The 18546-nt window shown below is 56.1% G+C and overlaps 1 protein-coding gene across 1 annotated transcript; it reads left to right on the top strand.

Moving 5' to 3' along the window:
• Nucleotides 1-35: 35 nt before the first annotated feature.
• MSRB1 (methionine sulfoxide reductase B1) lies at nt 36-3517 on the top strand. The gene is made up of 4 exons (XM_040592818.1): nt 36-143; nt 680-822; nt 1489-1603; nt 2184-3517. The coding sequence occupies exons 1-4, from the start codon at nt 89-91 to the stop codon at nt 2213-2215; spliced, it is 345 nt and encodes a 114-aa protein (XP_040448752.1). The 5' UTR covers nt 36-88; the 3' UTR covers nt 2216-3517.
• The last annotated feature ends 15029 nt before the right edge of the window (nt 3518-18546 follow it).

The following is an 18546-nucleotide window of genomic DNA, read 5'->3' as shown; positions in this document are numbered from 1 at the left end:
CGGGGGGCGGGGCAGGGCGGGGCGGGAGAGGGGCGGGGCCGGGCCGGGCCGAGCCGAGCGGAACCGGGACGGGGCGGCGGGCGCAGCCATGTCGTTCTGCTCGTTCCTGCGGAGCGAGGTGTTCAAGGACCACTTCCAGCCGGGTGAGCGAGGCCGGGGGCGCTGGGGGGGCACCCGTGCGGCTGCGGGATCCCCGCCGTGGGGCGGGTGGGGCGCGGTCCCCGAAATGGCTGAATTCCCCGCGGCGGGGGGGGGGGGGGGGGGGCTGGGGAGGGGGCTTTCACTATGGGGCATCCTCCACTCGTGGGGACGGGGCTGGGGGTCCCAGCGCCACGGTCCTTGTTTGGGGATCCCTCTCACAGGGAGAGGGGGATCCTGATTTTAGAGTTGGGGCTGGGGTGGGGGTCCCTATAGGGACCGTGCCCTGCGGGGCTGGGCTGTAGGTGAGCCCTGTAGGGGATGTGGTCCCACCCCGCGCCCCAAGAGCTCCCACTGCCCAGCCTGGCCCCGGGGTCTGGCAGCAGCAGCTGGCAGGGGCCCACGCAGGCAAAGTCCAGTGTGGGTGTCCCTTGTCACCCTGCTGGCGTATGTGTGTCCCCCCGGCTGCCCTGATCCTGTGCCACGCTGCCAGGAGCTGAGGGGCTGGGGGCTGCCCCACACTGACCCTTCCCCTCCCCAGGCATCTACGTCTGCGCCATGTGCGGCCACGAGCTGTTCTCCAGCCACGCCAAGTACGAGCACTCGTCCCCGTGGCCGGCCTTCACCCAGACCATCCACGAGGACAGCGTGGCCAAGTACGAGGAGCGCCCGGGGGCTCTGAAGGTGACGATTCTGAAACCTTTGAGAAGCAGCCAAGAAAAACCGACCCCCTCAAACTCCACAGGCTTTTCTTCATGAGCCTGTGCCCTGGTTTCGGCTGGGATAGAGCTCATTTTCTTTCCCGCAGCTGGCACGATGCTGTGCTTTGGATTTAGGATGAGAGTAATGTCGATCCCACACTGATGTTTTGTTTGTCGGTAAATAGTGTTTATAAGTCAAGGACTTTTCAATTTCTTGGGCCCTGCCAGTGCAAAGGCTGGAGGGGCACAAGAAATTGCGGGGGACACAGCCAGGACAGCTGACCTGAGCTAGCCAAAGGGATATGCTGTACCACAGGACGTTATCCTGAATATAAAAACCAGGGGGAGTTGGCTGGGGGGGCCAACAGCTGCCTGGGCAGCAGGCTGGGGGGTGAGCAATTGTATCATGCATCACTTATTTGTCTAATTTTTTCCTTTTGGATTTTATTCTTCTCCTTTTTCACTGTAATTGTTGTTGTTACATTTTATTTTCTTTCCATTTGTAAATTGTTCTGAACCCACGAGTTTTACCTTTTTCCCAGTTGTCCCCCCAGTCCCGCTGCAAGGCAGGGGATGAGCGAGCGGCTCCGTGGTGCTGAGCTGCCGGGGAAAGGCTGCTTGCTCTCGAACCCTCTCCTTGCATTTCCAGGTGTCTTGCGGCAAGTGTGGCAACGGGCTCGGCCACGAATTCCTCAACGATGGGCCAAAGAGGGGCCAGTCCCGCTTCTGAATATTCAGCAGCTCGCTGAAGTTCCTCCCGAAAGGTACAGGCTGCTGTTTGGCAGCTGTTTCAGCCCACATAATTATTTTTGGAGAAGCGGCGGACAGCCAGGCCATGCCGCCTGCGCTGCGCTGCCGTTGTACCCTAAATAACTCTCCGTGCATCAGCCTGCTCAGCTGCCAGCTCGGCAGGGGCTCCCTGGCTTCTCACCAAGTGTGCTGGAGCGCCTGGATGCGGCCGCAGGTCTCTGCGTGCCTGCAGGGCAGCTGAGCGCTGGGGGGGTTCTGCTGGGGGTGAAAAGTGAGGGCAGGGAGCTCCTGCCTGGCCCAGATGGGGCTGGGGGCATTCGCTGGCTCGCTCCCTGGGCCGTCAGCTGGGAGTGGGGCTGGGGGGAAGGGCAGGGCTTCTTGCTGCTGTGGTTATCCTGCTCTTGACTTCCCCCAAGTCAGAAAAAGGCTTTGGGAAGCCAAGTTTGGGGCAGCACTCTGGCCACACTTGCTGTTCCGCTGGTTGGACTGCAATGGCTGTGAGATGTGAGCGGTGCAGAGCGAAATAACCATATAGAAGGAGCTGATGGCTCTGGAGCAAGAAGCACAAGCCCTGATTTTGACTCCCTCTCTCAGGCAAAACAGGCAGGAACCTGACGGAGAAGTAAGCGAGCTGCTCTACTGACACGCTGCTCTTGGGCTGATCCTGCATTCACACCTCGGCGTGCATCAGCAGTCAAGGGGGCACCACAAGCAAGAGGAACTCCAAAGAAGCTTCTGGTGTCCCTGGCCTGGTTCCCTCTTGGGGCTGCTGCGATTTGGGGTTCTGGGGGGAGCAACGGGAGAGGCGAGGGGAAAATGGAGCTGCTGAAGCTCTGTGCTTGCCGGCTGGCAGGTTGTATGACCTGTGCCTGAGGGTGTTCCACACGAATTGGGGTGATGCAAGGGCTGCAGCTCTGCGTTTACCCACCCTTAGCCCCTCTGTTCTCCCCAGCATCCTCGCCTCTACTGGCAGCATCTACTGCCAAGTCCTTTTGGTTCTGGCTGTTAAAAGCAGCCTGTGTGCCTGCAGTCCTGCCTCTGCTGGGCCCTGGGGTGGGTTGGCTGCTGCCTTCAGCCAGGGCAGGACACTCTGCAGATACACAGCCAGGAGGGGCCCAGTGCTGATGTGGCACCGAGGTGATCTAGGGTCGCTCTGCTGGCACTTGCAGGGAGCAGTGCTGGATTAGCCGAGGTCAGAGTCTGGGTTAATCCCTGCTGCTATTCTGGGCTGGGATCATGGTATGAATTGCCCTATATAAACCCTTCCAGGGTGCTAGGGCAAAGATGATTTTATGATCTCGCTAGATAGCACACAGGTATTTACCCTTTACGCATTTTGCACACAGTAGAGGCGGTTCTAGATTTCCCCTGTCCTCTGGGCTTGATTCTGACTTGGCCTTACACCAGATGTATCACTGTGCTACAGACTCCAGCAGCACTAATGGTTCTTCCTTGCTGTGCCCTGGTGCAGGGAAGGCCAGAATCGGGCTCATGGGCTGCACTTTGCACAACTCAGGCTTTAGGAATCACGTCTTCCTTCCCTCTCTGCTTGGAAGGGCTGCGACGCTGATTTCTCCTTAATTCAGCATCTGATTCGTTGCCTTCCCTCCCTGTCCCAGAGGTCAAATCCTCCTCTGAAACCAATACACAAGGTTTTTTGAAGACCACAGACCCTTGTGCTGACCCCTGGGTGCGGAGGTGCAGCTCTGGTGGAACACGTGGGTGGTTTGGGGGGCTGCACTGCTGGTGCTGTCATGGGGCAGCTGCGCTCAGGGGCACGTTAGAGGCTTTTATCTACGTGCATTTTGCCTCAGTCCTGCTGTTGGGAGGGCACCGATAAAAAGTGCAATGTGCCGGCTTGTTACCTGAAGCTCACTGCTGCTCTTGTACCTGTTCCAATACTGAAAATGAAGCACTGATTCACTGTGTTGGAGAAATAATCTCTTTTAAAAAGCACTGGTGATGGTACCCTGGTGTGTCTGCCGTGGGATTCCTGCTCTGCTGGGTTTGCCCGGTGTTGGTTGCAGGGATGGGGAGGCAGTGCCGGTGGTGGGATGCGTGCGAGGCAGGCACAGAGCCCTGGCCAGGAGGCTGGGAGCAGGTTGCATCTGCAGTCTGTCCCCAGCTGCAGACCCAAGGTGTGGACATGCTGTCATGCACCCACCATGGTCTGGCAACCCAAAGGGTTAGCCTGGGCCAGTGTGTGTGATCTGTGAACAGATCCTGTATCTGTTAATGTTACCCCAGGTTTTGCTGTGTGAAAGGAGGATGCTGATGCACTGGAGGCCCTCAGACATTCCTGGGGTCAGAAATTTAATGGGGGAAGGTTTCCTGTTCTCTCCAGTTAGCATTTTTGCCCAACTGAAGCTGGTTTTAGCATGCTTCATAGCATGTTCTTGGTACCTTCTGGGCTGGCAGGATTTTCTGGGCAGAAGAACCTGAGTTTTAGCAGTGCCTCACTAGTTTCCCCGCACAAAACTGCCTGCAGGACTGGAAGCTACAACCCTCTGTGCTTCGCAAGGGTCTCTTACCCCACCAGAGTTGGATACTGGGTTTGTGGAGGCTGGAGACTTGCGCTAGGCTTTGCCTGACTCCAGATCCCTCCTGCAAGGAGGTAAAGTCCACCTTGGAGCACAGGAGCTGGCACCACATCTCCCTCCCACCCTGGTGCTGGCTTGTGCCCCACGCTGTCACCCTTGCCACCTTCCCTGTGCGGGCCAACCTCCAGCTCTAATTACTAATCAGGTTCCAGCCTGAAGGTTCAAGCTGCTTTTCAACCGATTAATCCTCTGATCTGCTGCTTTTGCCCCGGATCCAGTGACCTCCAGGTGAGCCCCGGGGCCAGGAGCTGCCCCTTTGCTTCCCACCCCAGAGCATCCATCCATCCGTCCCTGGGACACCGACTGCCCCTCGCCGGTGGCCCTGGCAAGGAGAAGGTGCTTTGGGGTGGTGTCCCCTGAGATGCTGCAGTGGATGGAAACCTCCTCAGGGGTGGCAGCGGTGAGGGGACGGTGGTGATTCCCCCCAATGGTGGGCTGCCCAGCACCGTGCGCCACGGGGGACCCGGCCACGCTGCCTTGCAGTTCGTGGATGCAGGCACGGGAGGGTGCACGTGCTTTTCCCAGCCCTTTCCCGGCGCTGCAGGGAGGGAAGGATGCTGCTGGTGTGGGCATGGCAGTGGCCGCGCCTTGCTGGGCATCCACCCGTGCAGCAACGAGAAAGGAAATCACCCGGAGCCGAAAAACCTCAGGATGGTTTAAATAGGGATGGGACGTGTTCCTGGAAATCATCCGGAGCCGGGATTTTGGCAGGGGTACTAAAGACCTGAAGCTGGATGGCTCCAGGCAGTGCCTGGTGCTGAGGACCCAGGATGTGACCCTGCAGAGCAGATCTCATCCCTGCCCCTTCCCAGCTCCGCTGAGCACCCCTGGCACCGCAGGGTCCCTCGTCCTTCCCCGGGCACTGTGGGTGCTCAGGGTGGGAGGAAACCTGCTCTGCAGCACCAGGCATCCCTGTCGACTCCGCTGGGCTGCAGCCGGTCCCTCCCTGCTGCCGTTTGCTGCCGTTTGTCCTTACTTTATTATTACAATAATGACAATTCTGGCTTAATAAGAGGATTTTGCTTAGTTGAGCAAAAGCGGCCCCATATCAGTGACACGGGTTTAATGACAGAAATTGAATTACGTTACCAGGCCAACACAAACTTCCCTGGTTGTTTAAAAAATCATTAATTTCCTCCGCCGTAGCCTCCAGCTGACCTCCCTTCTTAATTTTTTTTAATTTTTTTATTTGCATGCCATAAAAAGGACCTGCCTCTTTGACCCTTCTCCGGATAGCTCCAGCGGACGGCAAAGCAGCCAGAGCACAGCGAGATTTAGATTAATTCTCCTAATAAAGACGACAAGCCCTATAGAAATTACGTTACGCAAGGAAAAAGAAAATGACCTGGAGGCATTAGGAAGCTCTAATTACTCTTATTCCTTGGAGCCAACGTTTTGGGAGGAGCGAGCCGGCTGGCCGGGCAGTCCTCTGCCTGCACTGGCTGCTTTCACCTGAAATTTTCCCTTGTGTTTCAAGTAGGCTGCCTGGCCTCGCAGGGGTGGCTCTGTCTTTTCTCTTTGTGTTGGTTTATTTAGTTTTACCCTTTGAGCAACAGTTTTTTCCCACTCCAGCGGAGCCCGAGGGCTTCCTCATGCCGGCAGGGCTGCGGGCATGGTGGCACGCCGAGGACAGGAGGATGCACCTGGGTGTAAACATGCACCGAGACCCCAGAGCAGCGCTTTTGGGGTTGTACACATTGGGGCATCCCTTGGGGCAGGGAGCACAGCTTGATTTGGGGTGCTCTTGTGCAGTACGGTCCTGGCAAATGGTTGCCTGTGGCTCCGAGCCGTGCCAGGGTCCCATCCCGGTGGCGGGCTCTGGAGCATCGGTTTGCTTAAAAGGGATTCTCTGAATTCCTGCTGGGGCTGTGGAAGTGCAGGAAGAGCCGGAGCTGGTTTGTGTCCATTACAGAGAATAAAGTGATGGTAATTAAAAAAACGCTACACCCCCCTGATTTCCCCGACATGGGAACGCTGTCAGGAAGCAGGATGCCTCCCCATCGCCCGGCTCACCTGCTCTGTCCCAGGGAGCTCACCTGTCCCTCAGCGCATCCAGAAACACCTGGAGAAAATTAAAGGCTTATTCCACTTCATTCACCGATAATAACTTCATCTCTCCCTATTCCAGTCAGCATCCCACACCGAGACGCTGCTCACCGGGCAATCCCTGACCTCGTTCCTGAGGTTTGTTGAATTCAGCTGAACCTCCCAGAGCCACGAGGTGAGGAAATTTGTTTTTGGTTTGCAGTGTGCATTAATTAGAGAGATAATGACTGGAACCATTCAGAACGAGTCTGAGCGTGCCGGAAAAATGTTTAGCCCAAGGAAAATTTTAATCTTTTTTTTTTTTTTCCTTCCCCTGCTGTTGAGATCTGAATTTTTAAGGCAATTAGTGAGGGTTTATTTGTTAATCAGTCATACTTATATGTTTGCTTTGGGGTCTTATCTCATGCTCTCAAGTGCACATCACTTCTAATCATGAGCTTCATTTTTGATACAGGAGATAGCAGTGCTGGGCCGGCTGCGTGTGTTGCAGTGCAGGCACACTCCTGTGCTCGGCAGCGGCTGCCAGCTACACCAGGACACGATGGGGGCTGGTGGCGGTGCTGCCCTTCCCATGCCCGAGAGCCATGTCCACCATGGGCTCCATCCTCAGCCCCAAGTGCATCCCAAGTTTTCAGCGTTGGCTTCCCTGTGTGGCTCTCCCAGAGTCTGCCTGGGTGGGACTTACCATCCCCAGCCAAAACCCCATCCCGTGCCGTGGGTGCAGGCAGAGCCGGTGCCAGCCTCAGAAACGGTGGTGTCGGTGCGGTGATGCCCACAGCACTCCTGCCCTCCCCGAGCTGGATGAGCCTCCCCCAAAACACATTACCCCCATGGACCTGGGGAAAGGGCCTATCAGGGAAAGCTGCTCCAGGCTGTGCTGGCAGCGGTTCAGCCTGCAAGCACCAGTCCAGCCCTGCGCCAGCACCGGTCCAGCCCTGTGCCAGCATCAGTCCAGCCCTGTGCCAGCATCGGTCCAGCCCTCTGCTAGCATCAGTCCAGTGCCATGGCTGCTCCCATGGCTGCCCCAGTGGGCCATGACCTGAAAAGCCACCAGTGGTGGGTAATGCCCGGCTGGGGCTCTTCTCTCCGAGATCCTCGTGGCGTGTGCTTTTAAGCGTTACACTTTACTGTCTACAATAGTGATTTGTTGCTTGTAAAACCACCGTGATTAACTACAGTTTAGCCTCCTGGTTTCATGTCTTATCATGTTTCATCTCATACAAAAGACATTTACAGTCTATTTTCAACTTCAAAGCAAATGCTTCTTGCATGAGCATTAAGGAAGGCAAATATTTAAGCCAAACCTGTATGGTATTAGCGTCTCTTGATGTTCCCTGCTGAGTGAGGATTGATGGCTGCCTCAAAATCAGTTTTTTTCTATTGTTTTATGCACCAGTGATTAATATTTCATGTTCCCACTGTTATATATTTGCTGGCTGGCACTGGCTTACCCTGACAGTACTTTCTTCATGTCTTACATGTCCAGCTTTTATGCACCTCAATATAGGAAGTGTGACTCTTGGCAGGGTCCTTTGGTCTTATTGAAGCCTCCTGCCTGAGTTTTTTGAATTAAGCTCATCTTGATGGCGTTAGGGTGGCTGGCACGTTCTCCACTGATATCTCTGTCCTGTGGCTTCACAGTGCTCTGCCCCGTGCCTCCCCTTGCCTGGCTGTGCACCCGCCTGGGGTGGGGGGCAGTGGGGACAGCACCGCGGGGACCGGGCCCTGCAGCAGCAGGAGGGTGAGGCTGGATGTTGCCCTACTGCAGCCCTGCAGAGATGTGGGATAGGGACTGGGATGAGAAGCTGCTCCCACCCCTGGTACCACCCCCTGCTCAGTGCCTACACAGCACCAGTACCGCCCCAAGCCCACTTCAGCGCTGCCATCCCCATCCAGCACTGCCCATGCCACCCCGGCCAGGTTTCTGCTCCCTGGTGCTAGAAGAAGAAATGCAACGTTTGCACTGGACTCACCAGCGCTTTCACACCGCAACCCCCAAAACCCCCTGGGTTCCCAGCCAACTTTGTCAGGGCAGGATGAAAACAGCCCAGGACCAAATTCCTCTGCTTTGAACACACTGGCACGCTGGCGTGCATTTGTCTGAATGCTGAACATATTAAGACCAGGAACTGTAAGAGACGACTCTGCTTATCATCCAGCCTGGAGTTCATATAATTCAATTAGCGTGAACAGTAAATATAACTCGTTTTAATTTAGATGGAGGGGTTGCTGTGGCTCAATCCTTTAATTTCGGGAGTAGGGAAGCTGTGGGAGGATTGCCAAGAATTTCTGCAAGAGCCACGTTTTCTGCGGGGCTGCGGGCTGTCACTGCGGGTCCCCGTGGCGGCGACGCGAGGGCTACCTCCGAGGAGCCCGCACGCTTGGCAAGTGGCACCCGGCGCGGTGTCTGCCGGAGGGGCCGGCAGGGTACGGTGATTTTGAACTGCATTGTTATGAGATGCAAAATGAAGACTGGAAGGCCATCAGGAGGGAATAAGTGGTGCAGTCTATTTAAAGAGGAAAAGATCGGCTCGGGAGAGATGCTGGGGACATGTGTCTTCAGGGCTGTGCCGCATTCTTTGGAGATTATTTTAAATGCGTGCATCTTTTCCGCATCACAGTCTATCTTTGTTCCCCTCTGACGTCTTGAGTCGGGGCTGGTATTTTATGGCCACGACTGTGCCTGCCAGCAGCATGACAGCTCTGCTGGAAACTAACTTCTCCGTGCTTTAAAAAAAAATCTCATAGGCATAAAATTCAAACGCGGAGATCAAACTAATTCATCTCGGATTAATTCAAACCGCTGGCTCCAGCAGGTGAAACATCGAGGCTCTGACAGGGATGTAACACGGGCAGGAGGTGCTGCCTCTCCCAGCCACAGCCCATGTCCATCTGTCCATCTGGGGAGGGGATACGCTGCAGCTCCCTGTGTCTGTCCGGACGAGCTAACCCCGGCCGCGGGGCTTTCCACCCACCCATCCTGGATGGCAGGACAAAACTGGGGCGGCATGCTCTTTTCCTGGGAAATCCTACTAGAAGGGAGCAGGGTTCGTGGGTGCAAGCGTGCACAAGTGTGCGTGTGGGGAGAGGTCGGTGGTGGGTCACAGGCTGATGAAGCTCATGAGATACATCCTCCGCCGCCAGCTAGGCCAAGGGAGTGTTTCCTATCATCTCTCCTGACATTACCACATAACTTAGATTGCACTTAATTAAAATAGCTCATTTAACGGATGGCTTCTAAGATGCAATACTGGAGATTGTCTGCTTTTCCTGCCCAGCCCATGCGCAACAGAGGGATGGCAACCACCGGGCATGGCCGCCCTGGCAGGATGCAGGGGAGATGGGTGGGCACCGGCTCCCTGCGCCCTCCAGCTTGGATGGGGCTCGGATGGAAGCAGGCACGGAGGGATTGCAGGTTTGGTACTCAAAGAGCTTTGAACCTCCTGGTTGTCCAGTACCCGGGGGATCTGAGCCTCCCTGTCCCCCAGCTCACCCACGAAGCGAGGCAGGCACTGGCAGCCCCCTTGGAGCTGGTCCGGGTTGTCCTGTCACCCCGCAGTGCTGTGGGATGGGAGCCGGAGGCTCGGCCAGTGCCACCACTGGGCTTGGCCTCAGCCATGATTCCTGGCGTGCCTCTGAGACACCCTCCTCTACTGCACTGCCAAAAAGCTCTTATCTTTATCTGTTCCTCAGGGTTCACAAGGCCAGTTCATCACCTTCCTGGCTCTTTAAAACTCACTGTCATTAATGACCTGCTGATAATTAGCCTCAGTGTGAGCAATGGGCAAATACGTCCTTCCCCAGCCCAGACGGGGCTGATGGGCACAGAGAGCTCAGCCCTGCTTGTCCCTTGGCTCTGCAGAGCTGGAGGCATTGCCCCAGCATGTGCCTGGCTCACCGGTGCATGGACCCATGCTGGAGCCGGCGGGGTCCTGGCTGCTGGGAGCCCAGCACAGATGGGGCACCAGGGGGCCTGATCCTGCCTGCACAGCTGATGGGCGAGTAGGCGGTGCAGTGGGGAGCTGGGCTGGGCTGGGTCTGGGGACACTAATGGGGCTGAGCTGCTCCACCTGGCTCAGGCATTGCTCAGAGAAGGGCTTAAAGGAGGGAGCAGCCAGCCCCAGCTCCTCCTAGAATGAGCTGAGCTGAGGTTGAGGCAGGGGCTGCCTGGGGGCCTCTGCCAATGCAGTTGAGCTCAAAATCCTCCAGGTAAGGACTGTTGGAGTCAGCAGGAGCAAACCCTCTGCCTGGTGGCCCCGTTTGGTGAGTGGGTGCTTCAGCTGAACACAGCAAGTCCCCCAAGACCCAACTTAAATGTCAGCTCTGAGCTGCGTCCTCATCTTCTGCGCTTTATTGTGTATTTAAAAAATTGAACAATAGATGTCGCATAAATGCTAGTAAACATCAGGGTGGGATGCTGGCTGTGGGGTGGGAGCCACAGTGTGGAGCCCCCAGTTTGGGTGGTGGATCTGGGGGTGCTGCTCAGCAGGGGTCCCGCACTCCCTGCCCTGAACACACCAGCAACCCCTAATGAGCACCTTGTTTTGTGGGCGCACGAGTCTTCCAGTGAGCTGTGAGCCTAAGCCGGTCTTTGCCAGGAAACTTCATTACTGGAGCTTGTGCCTGTCCCTGGTGGGACCCATGCGGATGGTGATGAGCTGCCAGGAGAGCTGGAAGCCCTTAAGGAGGGAGCTGCGGCTCTCAGCTGGGTATCCCATGGGAAAGTAGCTGGTCTAGTCCCTCGGGCTCTTTGTGAGGGGGGGTTTCTCCAGAGCGTGGTGGTTGGTGCAGCCCACCCTGCCTGTGGGACACATCTTGGGCTCCCCGGGGCTGAAGGATGCTCCTGGCAAAGCCTGGTCACTGTGGGGCCCTTGTGCCACATGGACAGGACAGGGCTGCAGCCCTGCTGGGCATTTATTTTATTTTATTATTTTTTTGCTGCCTGCCTTGCTCCAGTTTAACCTGGAGGTACGGTATTTGTGGGGGGAAAAGAAAACCCCAGTGGCCGCGTATTGCTGCGTACCCGGGGTCCCCAGGGCAGCGCTCCGTGCGCTGCAGAGCCCTGTGCGGCACATCCCTGTGCCGAGGGACCAGGCTGGAGCCAGGGCAGCCACCCCGCTGTGTGCCGGGCTTTCTCAGCAGCGGTGTTTGCACGATGGGCAAAGATGAGCCTGGAGGGTTTCTGGTTTCTGTGGGATTCGTTGGGAGCTGAGCTCCATGTAAGGGGCGAGTGTGATGTGGGCGCCTCTGTGCAGGTTACACTGGGGGAAATAACGAAAGGCTGTAATTTGCCGATACATGCTGAAGGGCGAGATGGATCGTGTCTTCAATTACAGCTGCTCACGTGCGTGAGTCACCAAAATATGCAAAGTATTCATTTAATTTCTCCATTTGGGGCCGGAGCCATATCCTGATGCTTATCAAACCTGTGGCTTGGATGTAGTCTCTGGGGAGGAGATGTGCCCTCGCAGACAGCTTGTGTCAATCCAAGGCACTGCTTAAATCTTCAGAACTGGACCCAAACTGAACCTGTAGGTGGGCTTGTGCAGGTCAGTGTTGGAGCGGGACTGGTTTTACCTGATACTGTGCCGGATCTGAACTTCTGCTTTGCACGACAGCAGAGGGGAGGTATTTCGGATCCTGGTGTCCCAAGGGGAGCTGTGACTGGCTTGAGCTTGGCCTCAGCCAGGCTGTGGGTGCCTCCCGATGCTTCCCAGGCTGTCCCAGCATCCTGGGCTGGGGCTGGCACTGGGGGTCCTGCTCCACCGCCAGCACTGCTGAGAGCTCTGGCTGCAGGGCTCAGGCCATGAGACGGGTTAAATGACTGCAAACCGTAAAGAAGTCTGTAAAATTAGCAGCTAATTAGTGACTGTGGTGTATGTCATACCACGCTGCTGCTCTGTGTGGGGACACTCTTTTGCTCCCCAGTCTGAGCCATTTGCATTTGCTTGTAGCCCAGAGTCTTGTAATTGCAAAATTAGGGCAAACCAAGTGATTTGTTGCTACAAATGATAAGAGCAAATGGAAACACCTCCCACCAAAGCTCTGGCGAGGCAGATATCTCCTCCTGGCGCTGTGGTCTGCAGGAGGGGAGGGGATGTACAGCAAAAGCGTGGCCATGCCTGTGCTTCCCAGGCAGGACTGGCACCGCTTGGTCCAGCCGTTGGCAAAAATGTGCAGGAGCTCAGGACCCTGCTCTGTGTGTGGAGCACAGCACACAATGATGGACAGACAAGGGCTGGAACCAGGGCTGGTGCACAGGCTGGTGTCCCCTGCCACAAAATCCAGTGTCCCCTCTGCTGCACAGAAGGATGGGCTGGCACAGTAAAGACTCCCAGTGCCTCTGTGCTGCCACTGGTGATGCTGGTGGGACATGGGTTATTTGTTGGTGAATTTGTGGGGTTGTGTTTTTCCTTTCCCTTCCCTCTCCTCTGGTTGCAGGCAGTTTTGAGCTGGCCAGCCGCTGAGGCGAGCTGAGCTGCGGACTGCAAAGCATTTGCCATAGAATCTGAAGAATTTGGAGTGAAACCCCCAAAGAAATTAAGGACAGATGGGTTACAGGGGAAAAAAGAAACCCAAATTCCTTCTGCTGCTTGGTGCCTGCCTCCAAGGCAGCCCTTCATCCCTGCTGCAGCTCTCTGCTGGCCATGGGGCTGGGTGGGCACCCTCCTGCATGCTGGCTGAGCCATGGCCGGGGCACCAGCGCCTCTGCCCTCAGGATGATGCTGAGTGGGGACGATGCCCCTGCAGCAGCCAGGACCATCCCAGCTCTCTGCCCATGGCCAACCCTCACCACTTCCCCAGCCATGAACCGGGGGCTTCCTCCAGAGAGACCCTGTGTCCCCATCCTGCAGCAGAGCAGGGGCCCCGGTAAAGCATCAGCGCCCTGAGAGGAGCAAAGCACAGTGGGAGACACGTGGCAGGAATTAACCCCCTCTCCCCTAACTAACAGCCCCCGGGGAGGCTCTGGGGCGAAGCCAAACCCACCTGCTGCGGTGGCCGGTGCTGCCTGGGTGTGAGCCCCATCGCCACGCACGCATTTATGGGCTGTAATCGCCGGGATTAGGAGCTTTTTGCTTGGGCTGGTGCTGGCACGCTGCCTGGTGCTGCATCAGCCCCGACACCTGCGTGCTGACTTCAGCACCTCAAATATTTCTGATGCAATTTTTCTTTTTTTTTTCCACTTAAAGCAAGCTCAACGCTGTCGAATGTGCTAATGGGTAGAAATGAAGCATAATTATTCCTTTGTGTAACATCAGTCTGTAGAACAGCAGTGGCTTGCCTGCTAAACTAGAGCTGCAAACAGGTTGTGGTGTGATCCACCTGGGCTTGCTCTGTGCTTGCCGGGAGAGCAAACCTTCTCTTGGGAGAACTGCGGGGGGGTGTGTGGGGGGTGGGGGAAATCAGTGAGCTCCTCTCCCCGCAGCCCGGCAGAGGAAGGAGGGCTGGGAAATAGTGCATCTTCTCCTTTCCGAAGGTGCTGTGGATAATTGCTGTTGTGTAGGGCTAATTTTATGATGTTTGATATGTTCCCATATGCCAAGCTGTGGTAAACGACAACCAGATGAAGCCGATGCTGGCACAGCCGCGGCCGAGCCGGGGGGGCAGGGGAGGAGGAGGAATATGTGCGCGTGGATGCAGCGCTCCAGATGCAAACAATAAGGCCAACGGATCTTGATTTCATATGTCAAGTAATTGGGCTGGAAGTCTGTGCATGCTAATGACTCCACATCAAGCAGCTCAGCGCTCAGATGTGACCCATCCTGCTCTGTGGGGAGAGCGGGGGGCAGCAGCCCGCAGTGGCCATGATGAATATCCCCCAGATGTTATCCCACAGGGAAAGGGAGACCCACATGTATGTTATTAATAATGCCAAAGATCTGAGGTTAAAAATGACCACGGGGTGTTCACATGAGCCCTGGGATGGTGGGTCCTGTGGGCTGGTCCTGCTGCAAGGGGCAGTGGGAGAGGGGCTGGGGGGGCCTGGCCCCATGTCCCACCCAGCACTGCATCTGGTGCTGCATGGGGTGGGTGAACACCACTGGAGCTGCCAGCACCAAAGTGCCCCCCAGCACCCTGTCGGGCAGTCCTGGCAGTTTTGGGGAGGTGGAAGATGCTCTGAGGAGCTCCAACAAGCCACGAGAGTTAAAGGTGGGGATGATGTGAGGGAGAGGGATGTGGGAATGTCAGGGCACAGGTAGCAGGCTCATCCCAGATCTGTCCCTGTGCAGGGGGAGGCAGGCAGGCAGCCCTACACCTAAGCCCCCCTGGCTGCCTTTGGCTTGTTTTCTGTCCCACTCTCCAGCCTCATCCCAGCAGCCTGGGATGCTGAAGCCTGGTTGTGGCTGTGTGAGACCCCCAGTGTGAGGAGGTGCCTGGAAAACACACTGGTCCCCTGTGCCGGGCTGCTCTGGTCCCCTCTGGCACTGTGGTGGGGACTCAAGCCCTGGCACAGGAGGGACATGTGGCACGGGTGGGTGTCTGTTGGGGTTTGACCCCTAGATGTGATCCTAAAACCTGTTGCCAGTGTTCTGGGTTCATGGGCTCTCTTGTTTTTCTCTGTGCTCAGGAGGTGGGTCGGGTGGTGGGGGAGACCCAAGGCAGGGGCGTACATCGCCATGGCAGTGCAGCCAGCCTCCGTGGTCCTGTGCTCCCTCCACCAAGGGCTCCTGGCTCTCTTCTCCAGGGGTTTATCCATGAAGTTCCCACCGAGGCAGAGGCTGGTGCTGTTGGGATGTGCTTAGCGGGAGGTGGAGGAACAAGCAGAGGGTCCCAGGTGGATGTGGCAGGGCTGGGGGTTTCTGCTGCTCTGCAGCTGACCCCCACGGGTGTGCGTGGCACTGTGGCACGGGGAGTGATGAGACTCCCTGGAGCACAAGCACCTAAATATTGGAATGAAGGTTTGAGGCATGGGATGCTGGTGGGTACCACAAGCCTGTGAGAGGCGATGCGGTTCCAAGGGCCCCCAGGGCAGCTGTCCCTGTGGAGCAGAGCTCTCGGGCTGATGAGCCTCAGGTTACTGGCAGCTTTGGTCCCAGCTCCATCTCTCACAGACGTGTCAGTGCCCGGGTGATGTGCCTGAAAGCTCCTGTCGTCGGCCAGGCTCCAGACAGAGCTCCAGCTCCTTCCCCCACAGAGCCGGAGAGAGCTGACCTGCCCTCTCGGGGAGGGGATGGAGCCCGAGGGTCACACAGCACATGTGGGTGCCTGTGCTATAGGAACCAGATGCCTACTGTCCCCGGGAAAGGGGATCCTCACCACCGAGAGCCTTCTGTCTCTAAACGGGGCTTTCCCCTCCTCCCAAAGCTTTCCACACGGGGTGTGAGCCAGGAGGAGCAGCGTACGGGCAGGCAGGATCCCAGTGCTGTGGCGGTGCGTGGGCGATCCCCCAGCACCTGCAGTTTATTGGTGCCGGAGGTATTGCAGCCAGCGTACCCGGCATCCTCTCCCATCCTGGAGGCTTTCCAGCCTTTCCCCACTAATTGCTTCAGCATGTGCATCGCAGATGATGAGAGATGAGCAGGATCAGGCCTTGCCTGTTGGGCGAGGCATGGCAGCCGGAGCCGGACCCTGCCCTCGCACCAGGGAGCTCCAGGCAGCAGCGGTGCTCCCTGCTCCATTCGCTTCTCCTCACTCCCGGCTGAGACACAAGGTCTTGCTGGGAAGTGGGTGCTTTTCACCCGGAAAGTGGGGTCATGGCACGCTTGGCATGCACAGCTCCAGCATGACCTGCCGGCTGCTCGGGCTTTGATTCCGACAGCTGTAGTTCATGAGTGCACATGATGCATGTCACTATTTGGGGGAATGAGACTATTAGCTCCTTATGTACATTACCCGATTCATTATCCGTTCATTAGCTGTTCTTAATGGTGCAATATTTTGCTGTCGTAGGGGTTTTGGAGAATTAAGCTGGAATAGACAATGAAAAGAGACAAAGAAAATGCATTATCCCTATACGTGACTTGTTGGCAGGGCTGTTTGGGAAGCAGAGCCTGTGTGATGCCGGGGGGACCTGCAGCCTCTGCACTGTGCAGGGGGCTGCCCAGCATCAACCATGGGATGCAGGGAGAGCTCCGGGCTGGCCTAGGGAACAGGCCCATTCCCATCTTGCAGGGGCTAAAAGTCAGGACTCCAACAGAAAGTGGCAGTCTGATCCCTCTGCTACTTCTGAAATTCAGGTTTTATCGCATTAAGCTCTGGAATCTGTGTTGCCCGCAGCAGAGGAGCAGGTTTAGTTGGGGGCGCAGCTGGCTGGGGTTTAATCCAGTGGTTGGCTTTGCCTCCCTCTCCAACACCACGTGTGTGGTGTTTGTTTTTTTTTTTTTTTTTCCTGCTTCCAAAACCCAACCAAATGCATGACAGAAGGACACTTGGAGCCTGCTTCCCTCCTTGCTGGCAGCAGGGAGCCCTTTGAACTCTGCTTTTTCTCCTCCATGCATTTGAGACATTTTCTTTCAAACTTTGCTTTGCATTTCTTACTGCTCAGCTCTGCTCCAGATGTTCCAATTCTCAATCCCACACCTTCCTCTCCCTTTGGCCACTGAATATTTGGCTGAACCAGAGCCAAATGAAAGCTACCCCCCACCTGTGCATGGAATTAGCAGTGGGCATGCCAGAGCTTCACAGACTCGTAAATGCAGCCATCTGCACCTGGTGACATTATTTTTTAAAGGCGAACAAGCAAAACAACCCCCTACCCCTAAATGGGTTTGGGTTTTTTTGGCGCTTTTTTTTTTCTGTGGGGGGGAAAAAAAAAAAGAAAAAGAGGAAACTTGTAAACTGATTTGCTTGAAAAAGTTCCCGCAGAGATTGGGCACGGCGGCGGGGAGCTTGCCGGCTGTGACTCGGGGAAAGCCAGTGCGCTGCAAGCGAGCAGTGAGGATGCGTCCCAGCTGTGCCGGCTCGCTGCTTGATTGGGAACAGCTCTGCGCACTTACCGGCTGATTTTGTGAGCATTTAGGATATAATTCCCCAGCTCTGCCCTCCAAGGCGACAAGCTGTGTCTGTCTTTTACAGCACGGAGCTGGCCCTGTCTGCCTGGTGTGTGGGAGAGCTCGGCTGGAGCCCTCCCAGCTTTCTCTGGGGGGTTTAGCACCATGGTGCCAGGGAGAGCAGGCTTGGGGCTGGTGTCCTTCCTTTGCCATCATCATTTCATGGGGTGCTGGTGCACCTTCCAGGCTCCCCAGTCCCACACCAGTGCTGTCCCAGTGCCTTTGGTACAGCCCCCAGTCTGGCGAAATGCAATGGGGTTGTGACCCAAATGGAGTCAGCTCCATTTTTAGGCTAAAAAAGCGGGATTAAACCATGTGCTGCCCCTGCTGCTAGCCTGTTGTAGATGCATTTTAAAAAAGAAAAGAACTTCAGCGTGGCATGCTGTTTATCTGCCAAACTGGTCCTGTCCTAGCCATGCTGCTGGTGGAGCTGCATTTGGGGCTGACCCAGGTGCTGGCACTGCTGTGGGTTGGGTCTAACCCACTGTGGCCAGGAGAGATTCCCCCATGTTTGCTTCCTCCCCTGGAGCTGAACTAACCCCGCATCTCCACCGATCCCAAATGGGATGATGCTATTGATTTAGACCTGCAAATAAGCACTGAGTGGTGAAACACCCGGCAGAATGAATACCCGCGTTCACATACATATTGATGGGCTGCTCAGAGCCTTTATTGGGATGCTTCCAAGCACATTAGAGAGATTTCTATTTGGCATGTAATTAACTCTAAATGAGATCAGCAATGAACATATAATTATGGTTCCACTGAGTTACTAAGCTTGTAAAGAGCAGGTAAGCAGTTGTCAAATACCCCAGCTGGTCAGTCAACCCATTGTTGTGCAGATTGACGTAGTGAAGATGCAGAAATTACTGCAGGGGATGAGGGGGGTGATGGAGAGGCTGATACCAAGGGGCTGACACTGGGGTCTGAGACCTTGCTCCCCCCTGCCCAGGAAAGACAGAGCTGCCCCTGGCTCGCCCTTGGGTCATGGCTCTGGTAAACCCACAGGGACTTTGCCACTTCCACAGCACCGAAGCTAGGTTGTGCCCAGGCTTTTTGGGCTGTAGGTCCCTTGAGACACCCATCAGGGTGCCGGGCACTGCACTGGAAGTCCTGGTCCATCTGTGGGCTGCAGCCAGACAGGCTCCACGCTGTCAGCTTTGGCTGTAGCCATCATCCATCCACCTGCAAACAGCTGTCATTTCACTGTCTGGCTTCACCATGCTGCTTCAGAAGGGGACTTCCTCAGCTGGAAATGGCCTTGCTGCCCCATACATTTAACCATGTATCCCTCTGTTCCCACAGACCTGTGTGATCAGA

This window comes from Falco naumanni, chromosome 4, assembly GCF_017639655.2.
Source record: "Falco naumanni isolate bFalNau1 chromosome 4, bFalNau1.pat, whole genome shotgun sequence".
In the NCBI taxonomy this organism is placed as follows: Eukaryota; Metazoa; Chordata; class Aves; order Falconiformes; family Falconidae; genus Falco; species Falco naumanni.
This window is presented reverse-complemented; position numbering and strand designations above follow the sequence as displayed.